Consider the following 10,000-nt stretch of genomic DNA (forward strand, 5'->3'; position numbering starts at 1 on the left):
CCCCCCCCCCCCCCCCCCCCCCCCCCCCCCCCCCCCCCCCCCCCCCCCCCCCCACCCCCAATCCACAAGAAAAAGGAAAAACAAACACATTCTTGAATACATTCCTGCCGCGGAGCCCTGGTGCTCTGTGAACACGAGTCAGTGAGTGTGAAATCGATGCGGACCCCAGGCCTGGGGCCATCAGCCTAAGCCAGCTGTCTGGGGTCCCAGATCCCTGCCACCCTGAACCCCCCCCCAACCCGAACCCAAACCCAGCTCACTTTGATATCAGCCAGCCCCTGGCTGCCCAGACATCTGGAAGGTATTATTCAACAAAGCACACGTCGCACACAATGTGCCATTTCCATAATGTAAAATCAGCTCTGTTTTCATTTTTTGGTTGGTGGAGGAAGGGAGGTAGGGAGGGGGGGGGGGGGGGTTAGATACCTGCTTGTTTAGATAAAGCGCCGGTAAGTATCAGCTCTGAGGCTTCCCCAGTGACCCGCCGGTGTCTCTGGCTGTCTATTCAGCAGCTATGTCATGCTGTGTATGCTGACGCGCTGTAAAAAGCAGACATCTATGCCGCCATAGCTACAGCAACGACCGGTCTCCTGACGCTGTTCTTGTTTCGCCAGAAACTATCTTTCTGTTGAGCTCCTATTACACAGGAAGAGGAGAAGGGAACATAGCAATGAGATGGGTTTGTCCTCAACGGCCTCAGATAACCCCCCTCCTTGTTTGTTTTTTAACACACATCCCGTCTCTGTCTCTTTCTTTGATTGGTTAAGACATGTGGGCTTTAGCTGTCGACACAAGGTCTTTGAACACAGAGGGGTGTTTCTGTATTCTGATATTAAATGCAATTTAATCTATACAAATAAATAAATACCACGGCACGCAACAGCCAAGTCATTAAAACACTCCCGCATAATTGAGTCAGTGTTTTGAAATAAACATCCCTTAAAAGTGCTTGTGACAATGATCAAAAGATAAACTCAGCTAAATAAATATCCTTAAATTTACAAATCATAGTTTTAATACGCCCGAGTTCACGCTGTGATGCAGTTGTAATGCATTCCACTCCTTCAAAGGGCATCTAGAATATGTTGTTAATGCTGCGTCTTTAATTAACTTTATTAGCATTATATTACCAGGGAGTTTACACAGTACATGTCAGCCCTGGTAAATACAGACTCTGAGTTTGCATCATGGCCACTATTAGGGTAAGCAGGAGCAGTGACACACGTTTTTATCTGTGGAGCAATGCATCTGTTTAGTCTTAATACGATCTTGTCACAATGGGCCATCATCCAATCAGTTGGGATTGTGTGTGTAGTGTGTGTGTGTGTGTGTGTGTGTGTGTGTGTGTGTGTGTGTGTGTGTGTGTGTGTGTGTGTGTGTGTGTGTGTGTGTGTGTGTGTGCAGTGCGTGTGCGCTCGCATCGCTATCATGCACACGGGGCAAACAGCTTTGTGAGGGCTCTAGGAATGTGGCAGTGTTGTGTCTGCAACTCCAGGCCTATAATCATGTGCATTGTTGTTACCTAATCTGATGAACAGTGCTTCTGATATCGACTGATATCTGATGTGGCTGCACAGAGCTGAACTAATGAGGGGGCGGTGAATCTGAGGCCACAGCCGAGGCTGGAGCCGGCATTTAACAATGTTAGCTGAAAGCTTGGGCTAGCCGCCGCACAAGCAGACAAGCAGACTTTTTCCAGTGTCAGCTCATGGCAGAGTGGAACTCATCCTCCCTTTGGGCAGGGTCATTATATCGCTCTGAATCCTGTGTTTCCTTCATCTGCTTCCCATGTCGGTCCACAAATTCTCTGGACTAGTGTCAGAAAGTAGGCGGTATTGTTGCGTGTATCTGTGTGTGTGTGCGTGCTGGCGTGCTTGTTGGGTCTGTGTGGGTCTTTGGTGTGTGTGGTCTCACCTCATTGCCTCCCTCCCGGGGCTCTGGGGGGTCGATCGGGGCCAGTTGGAGCACCGTCTCCCAGACATGCGTGTTGGGCCCTCTGGCAGTGAGCTTGAACTGGACGGGTTCCACCAAACTGGTCCCGTCCTGCCGGATGAAGATGGAGCCATCGGTCCTCACGCCGAACGCGGGCTCGCTGCTCTGGAAGGTCAGCCCTTCGTTTCCCATGCAGTCGTCAAACCTCACTGCAGGCACAGGGAGGAGAAAGCACTAGGGTTTAATACAGAGGGAACTGCAAGTACACAGACAGAGACGAATGCACGTACACAGTGAATAGGACGTTACACGCACCAACACACAGGTAAATCAAACCAACATTAAGGGAGCTTTACTAGAACACACACACACACACACACACACACACACACACACACACACACACACACACACACACACACACACACACACACACACACACACACACACACAAAAACACAAACACACACAAGCACACACACAAACATAGACACAGAAAGACAAAACCACACACAGACAGACACAAAAACAAATACACACAGACACAGAAAGACACAACAACATACACACAAGGCAAACCTGTTTACAGGAAGCACAACCTTAAGCCTGCAGATTGAGTGTTTTACTAGAACACACAAGCAAAATTAGACCTGCATTCAAGGACTTTTACTCGAACACACACCCACCCACCCACCCCCACCCCCACCCACCCACCCACCCCCACCCACCCACCCACCCACCCACCCACCCACACACACACACACACACACACACACACACACACACACACACACACACACACACACACACACACACACACACACACACACACCCCCACCCACACACACACACACACACACACACACACACACACACACACACACACACACACACACACACACACACACACACACACACACAACGAGGGCTGCATACGGAGACCTTTACTAGATTCCTCTTCACGGTAAGCATAATGGAAATCCAATAAGCAATCATTCAATGAAAAATGAAGAAGGAAAAAACAAGTCCCTGCTGTCGTATTAAAAATATGTCTATATCCAGCTGCACTAATTAAGCACAATCATTGAACTAATGCAGCGTTAAGGACCATTGGCTTGTATGAGCTGGGATTGAATGACCTGCCTCTCACCCGAGCCAGTGGAGACTGCTCGTGGCGTGGCGCTTGAGCTCTGCATACACACTCTGTTGACGCCAACCACGTAACTAATAAAATACCAATGAGCTGGGAAACACACTCAACGCTAACTATATCATTCATTAGGAAACAATAAACCGTAAATGAACACACAAACACTGATGCTAAAGGAGGCGTGTGGAGCTCAGACTGGTATAACTTTAGCAGGCGTATTCCGTGCCACTAGTGAGACTATCGTGTGTACTGAGAAAGCTTTCATGATGTTCACCATGGTGACCGATTGGTCAGCTGCGATCTCCCTGTGTTTGCCCCAGGAGGGGCTTCTTGGGTGCATTAAGGCAATTTGTGAGTCTAGACAGCAATTCAACAGGCAGTGGGGCCATGTATGAAGGTATAAACAGGATGTTAGTCCACTTCCTCCCCTCCCTCCATGGATAACCAAACCAAGTTGCGCCGTTGCCAAGGATGGACTGGGAGTACAGGAAACAGTAGGGAACGCTAGAGAGCCTTGAGGAGTCTGAGTAGGTCTGTGATCTCAGACAGTGAACTCCTCTAGATGCCGGCCATTGGACAGACACTCAAACCTGAGCCATTATAATTTGGTACTATTGACCTCCATAAGTGGAAGGACAGAATAAACCCTGTAGTCTTTCCAACTCCATCTTTGCCGCCCCTGAGTGAGAGAGAACATACTCTGCATTGAGGAGGGATTTGATGTCGTGACGGTGGGGTGGAGGTTGTGGAATGGGAGGGAGACCACAAATTAACCGGTTGGCAAACGTTTGGATTCAGCAAAATAGACATTTGGAGGCTTGCCTGATTGTATTAGCAGACAGGAAGTTCCCGAGCTAACTCAGAACAGGCTTTATTGTAACGGTAAGTGCTCAGATTGAGGAAACAGTCAACAGGGGTACAAGCTAGTGCAGGTGGTCTGTCATCACTTCATCTCTCCCTCCTCTCTTACTCTCTTACTCTTCCCCCCTCTCTCCCTCTCTCTCTCTCTCTCTCTCTCTCTCTCTCTCTCTCTCTCTCCCTCTCTCTCTCTCTCTCTCTCTCTCTCTCTCTCTCTCTCTCTCTCTCTCTCTCTCTCTCTCTCTCTCTCTCTCTCCCTCTCTCTCCCTCTCTCTCCCTCTCTCTCTCTCTCTCTCTCTCTCTCTCTCTCTCTCTCTCTCTCTCTCTCTCTCTCTCTCTCTCTCTCTCTCTCTCTCTCTCCCCCTCTCTCTCTCTCTCTCTCTCTCTCTCTCTCTCTCTCTCTCTCTCTCTCTCTCTCTCTCTCTCTCTCTCCCTCTCTCTCCCCCTCTCTCCCCTCTCTCTCTCTCTCTCTCTCTCTCTCTCTCTCTCTCTCTCTCTCTCTCTCTCTCTCTCTCTCTCTCTCTCTCTCTCTCTCTCTCTCTCTCTCTCTCTCTCTCTCCCTCTCTCTCCCCCTCTCTCTCCCTCTCTCTCTCTCTCTCTCTCTCTCTCTCTCTCTCTCTCTCTCTCTCTCTCTCTCTCTCTCTCTCTCTCTCTCTCTTTCTCTGTCTCTCTCTCTCTCTCTCTCTCTCTCTCTCTCTCTGTGCTCCAGCCATTGTCTCATCATTCCTCCAACTCTCAGCTGGGCGTGGAGCCAATGGTGCAGTTGTGTTGCGGTCATGGAAGGCAGAGGCTGGGGGTGGTTGGTGGGGTGGGGGGCTTGGTTTGACAGAAGAGAGAGATGGGTTGGGGGGGGGGGGGGGGGGGGGGCATATTGATAATCTTAAAACCCTCTGCTGTTCACCCTAAGCCCCGGGCAACGTCTCGTCTTATATCATTGTGCATGTGTGTATAAGAGGCGGGGTGGTTGCGTGTGCATGTGCGCAGTAGAGAGATGGCACTAGATGCTGCTGTCCAAACCCTATGAGATGGATAAAAAGAGTAAGCTAAAAAGCGAACAAGCTAAGACCGGTTTGTGTTGGCGTATGCGTGATTACAAGGTGTATTGATTTGTCTGATTGGCTGCTTGTCTGTGTCGACAAACCTGAACCGAAACTAAACCGCTGCATTGGCTCTGATCAACTGGAGTGACAGGCCAGAGGGTCCAACCAGGAGAGCCCCGGGACGGGGACAGAGAGACACACCCAGAACCCAGACAAACACACACACACACACGGGTGGGTCAATAGCGTGCTGTGTCGTAAGAATAGCTGTGAAAAGTTTGTCCATCAAATCTGAGCACAGAAGCTCAATAGTCTGGTGGTCTCACATTAACAGATGTTCTTAAGCAGCGCGCCAAGAATCTGCAGTTCATCTTGTTGCGTCGGAAACAAGCTCAAGGTAAATAAAAAGTAGCTTTGAACAATGACAACTCATCGCCCACTAAAACAGTTTTTGGTAATTGTCCATGTTGGTGTGCATAACATTCAGACCACAAAGCTTATTGATTAGACCTTTGAATGAACTCATCCCTCCCTAATCCATCGGACTCTCAAACACACCCTCATCCCCTTTGTCTTTGTCGCACTCTAATTTAGCCTTCTACAAAAATCCAATGGAAAAACATCTATGCTGCTATTAAATGTTACACCCATCAAACCACTCGAGCTTTCAGAGGTGTGTTATCCATCACACTCACTATTTTCTCATCTAAGAGAGTACTGCTTCATGATAGAAAAGACAATTCATGGACACATTGGACCATTGATTGGACCAATGGAGACCACCAACCCCTGGACCAATGACCTCGCTGGTCCAACGGCCTCTCACATGCATAACATGCATGAAGCAGTACTTTCCTTTATTAGAAAACGACCAGGCATGACGGTTCCCTCTTTAATGTGCCTCTTCCCCTCATTCAAAGACAAAAAAAGCACACAAAACATGAGCTTTTCACGCGTGTGTGTTCAGGATTTGCACTTGATGAATGTCGATAGCGCTCGCCTCTGCGCTCCGGAGCGGGAGCGGGAATCACAGTGATTTCATGGAAAGTGACAACGGGAGAGGAATGAGAGGACAAAGCAATTGTCTCTAAGAGTTTTGACCCTCTCACCGCGTCCGCCCGGCCTAACCATCAGGACATCAGGGGGGTGGGGGACAAGTGTTAAGAGGAGAGATAAGAGATGGGGACGAGGGAGAAAACAGCGATAGCAAGAGCGTAAAGTGGGTGGAAAAGACAAAACCCGACAACGAACAAAGAAAGCCAAGCAAGTGTGAGAACCCAGGTGAGAGAGCCGGGAAAGGACACAGAGCGGGATTAAAGGATAGAGTGTGTAAACGCGGCGCTCAGAGAGACGGAGGGAACACAAACAACAAGAGATTGAAATTGGAGTGGGGAGGCGGGCGTGCTGTCTACGCCACATTAACAGCGTGCAGGTGCTGTCGCTGAGCAGTCCAAACAAAAGACTGTTGTTGTTTTCATTTTTTTCTCCGCTGGTGCATGTTCACATGCAAATGATCCTCGAAAAACATAACAAAAAAAAATAAAAGACAAAACAACGAATCACGCCGTAATCTGTTCTGTTCATTTACTCAGGAAGAGAGCGCCGGCGGGCAGTGGTGTAGTGGTCCCTGGAGAAGTGGGTATACTCTAAATGTTTGCCCTTTTTTTTAACGCAGCCCAGAAAAACACCCTTTTTTAGACTCTACTACTCTTTTTAGTTTACTTACATTGGCACATAATTTCTGCTGCTTGATCTCAGGGAGGAAGGATTATGAAATGACTAAACAAATACAGGCCCACAGACTAGTGAGAGTCAACTATTCCTTATTCCTGGAATGACACTTATTCTCTCACATGGCAAATCAGTAATTTCTTTTGTAAACGGTGTCTTTGAACAGCTGATTCGCAACACATAGCATGGGCCAGAGTGTGCCACTATATTATGAAATTAACATGACTTGATCAGGAGCAGTTTGTAGGTATTACTGGTCACACAGGCAGCCAGCATGAATGTAAAATATAGATGAGGCAAACATGGTGTTTCAGTAATTTTTTGAACATTTATTTAAATAACATACTACTTTTGACAATGCATCCTTATTCATATTTCACCTTAGATTAAACATTAGATTATTTCTCTTCCACAACAATCATCTCGTTAGATATGTACAATATCAATATATACATAAATATCATATGATGATTGAACATCATCTTTCAAATTATTCAACAAAACAATATGTAACAAAACAACAATATTTAGTTTACAAAGAAAAAATATAAATGCATTTACAACACATCAATAGTGATATGCTCTCTGAGCCCAGTACTGGGTTTCTAACCATGATCTACAGTATATTCCAGACAGACCTGCTTTCTGCAGGAGTTTTCACACTGCACTGTCTAGAACGCACAGAAGAGGCAGCACGATGGCTCTTCAACCAGGTCCTTGTATACTTTCTAGGATCAAACTTGGAAGTAGGCGGGCCGTTGATATTAATCATCATCAAGTTTGATATGTTTGAGATCAGTAGGACAGCCCTTTTGTCTGAGCTTATATTGTTCATAAGGCTAAAGTTCCTCTCACACTCTGCTGTACTGACAGGGAATGTTTTCATACAGTTCATGAGTGGTTTTAGATCCTTGGGCTCACTAGTGGGCTGTTCCAGTAGGTCCCGCATCCCATTCAGTGCTTGGTCTGTGCACAGGTTAAATCGCTTGCACAGTCGCTTAATTTGTTCTTCACCATGGCGGATGCTGGGCTTTGATGGCCATTTACTCTGATCAAGGATGCTGAGGTCCTTGATGGTCTCATCCTCAAAAGACAAGCGTTTCTCCAGATTGTTCACAAGGCTTTGTAAGAACTGGCCTGGATTGATAGACCTCAGCTTTGCCATTGTTTTCAGTGTTGTAGACCGATACTCCCCAGTCTTTTTTGCTTCTAAAGCCTCACTATATTTCTCACCTGGACTCTCTTTGAATGACTGGATCACTCTGATTGAGCGTTTCAGCAGATGCTCAGCTCTGAGCAGAGTTATCGAACGAGACTGAAGCTCCTGTGACAGGAGACTTAGTTCATGGAGTGTGTCATACATGAGCCCAAGGTCACAAATAAATTCTGGACTTTGAACACGGTCTAGTAAACCTCTGTACATTTGCCTGTCTTTGGTGGACCTTGTCTCATCACAGCAAGCATTTTTAAAGTGCTGCACAAGAGCTCCCAGGGATGTCCAAACAGCACGAACAGTCCGAAAGCTACTGGCCACCCAGCGTACATCCAAGATTCTGCCAATGCGAAGAAGTTGTGAGCCTACTTCAGCTGCTGCATTTTTGAGTTCACGCTCATTTTTGTTTGACATACTATACACAGAATATAGCTTCTGGATAAAAGTTTTGAAATGATTGACAGAGTTTACCTCATCAACTGCATCAGACACAGCGAGTTCAAGTCTATGGTTCATGCAGTGCCATACAAAAAGCTTCGGGAATCTCGAGGTCAGCCTGGTTGCTACTCCTGACTTCTTTCCTAACATGACACTGGCTCCATCAGATACAAATGTTACCCAGTTTTCATGTAGCCACTCTTCTGTAAAGCCAGCATTAGTTAAACAGGTGAGTAACGCCTGTTCTATGCCATCTGCTCTCTGATTTTCCAGTTCAACAAGTTCAATGAATATGAACTCAGGGCTTTCTTCTTGAATTGATGCTTTAATTGAAACTGTCATGACAGCTTTGTGACTTAAAGAAGATGCCTCGTCAATTAGGACAGCCAACTTACTGGATGATGCTATAATGTTACTGACAATTTTGCTCTGCATCTCACTGGCAACATGTTGTATTATTTGTGTTGCACTGTAACGTGAATGAAGTATTGTGCCCATTTTTAGACCATTCAGTTCCTGCAGCTCGATGAGGCTCTCATGGTCAGAAAAGGGTCGGTTTTTTTTGGCAATATGGTAGGCTGTTCGAAACACGGCTTCAGTTTCCTTCATGTAGGACTCAGTCATAACCTCCATTGCATTCTCAATGGCAGCTTTGTCCTGTTGCTCTGCCACGTTCACTGCCTGAGTGTGGGCCTTGGACAAAGCATGTTTCCTCACCTTATTTCTCAAGACAGACAGACTTGTTGTTCTACTTCCCTGGCCAGACACTTGAATTTCAAAGTTCATCCATTCTCTTGAGAGTGATACACCTTGCTCCTTGTTGATCCCAATGGAGTTCACACTGCTACAGACCAGACATCCTGTGAAGCATAAACACACACAATATTTCTCTGTGTCCACTATTTCAGAAGTTACCCAAACGAGCAATCTACCTAAACTTACCCATTTTTTTGTTTTTGGATCCCAACCAGGGGTTCTTGCATTTAAAATCTTCTTTTTGTTTGGCAGTCCACAAGTCTGGCCAGTCATTATTAATGTCTACAGAAAAACAACAAAAATTATTGAATTACAGGTAATAAAATAACTAAAGTGATTGAATAACGGGCTACAAGGGAAACAATGACCAAAACCCATTTGAAAGTGTAAAGTTGCATAATCCCTTTCGTTTTATTTATTACCCCCCCCCCCCCCCCCCAACAAAAAAAGGCCCACGCCCACCTACCGTAGTTGACGTCTTCATCCGAAGTTGTACCGGCATCTTTGGCTGTGGGCGGAGAGGCAGCATCTCCTTCACTGACAGCCTCCTCTCCGACGGGGGCGGGGGGCAGAGCGGGCGTCGACGGTAACTGTACCGGTGTACGATCGCTAACATTAACTGTTGAGCTGCTGGCTAATATTGATTCGCGAGGACGTTTGAAATTGTCAAATGAAATTTTTGTTTGGATAGCTCGCTTCATTTTACCGGATTATTATAGAAAACCATTTAAAGTAAACTTGTAAAAGTATACTAGCTATGTAAATTTGTCTTTTGCGATATTTACTATATTACTACGGCATGACCCGCCTTTCTCTCCCTCCGATTGGCTCATTCGTCGTCATGCCTACAGTTAAACAAACTAATCAGTACAGCGAGCCGAT

At 46.5% G+C, this 10,000-nt stretch overlaps 2 protein-coding genes across 3 annotated transcripts in view; both read right to left on the reverse strand.

The window, feature by feature from the left end:
- Positions 1–10,000, reverse strand: part of LOC115543285 (cadherin-4) — a 240,099-nt gene that overhangs the window by 69,458 nt on the left and 160,641 nt on the right. Inside the window, exon 4 of the mRNA XM_030355708.1 lies at positions 1,915–2,141. Coding sequence (XP_030211568.1) covers positions 1,915–2,141 — 227 coding nt within the window. The remainder of the gene's footprint in view (positions 1–1,914; positions 2,142–10,000) is intronic.
- Positions 7,026–10,000, reverse strand: part of LOC115543301 (E3 SUMO-protein ligase KIAA1586-like) — a 3,149-nt gene continuing 174 nt past the window's right edge. The window contains exons 1-3 of one of the 2 annotated variants that reach the window (XM_030355709.1): positions 9,585–10,000; positions 9,305–9,400; positions 7,026–9,222 (exon numbers count right to left, since the gene is read on the reverse strand). The exon at positions 9,585–10,000 is cut by the window's right edge and continues 174 nt beyond it. In XM_030355709.1, the coding sequence (XP_030211569.1) occupies positions 7,328–9,222; positions 9,305–9,400; positions 9,585–9,819 (2,226 nt within the window). In that variant the 5' untranslated portion in view covers positions 9,820–10,000 and the 3' untranslated portion in view covers positions 7,026–7,327. Of the gene's footprint in view, positions 9,223–9,304; positions 9,552–9,584 lie in introns of those variants that run through there. The other variant, XM_030355710.1, reaches the window with a different exon arrangement.

The sequence above is a fragment of the Gadus morhua genome, chromosome 1 (genome assembly GCF_902167405.1).
Source record: "Gadus morhua chromosome 1, gadMor3.0, whole genome shotgun sequence".
Lineage (NCBI taxonomy): Eukaryota > Metazoa > Chordata > Actinopteri > Gadiformes > Gadidae > Gadus > Gadus morhua.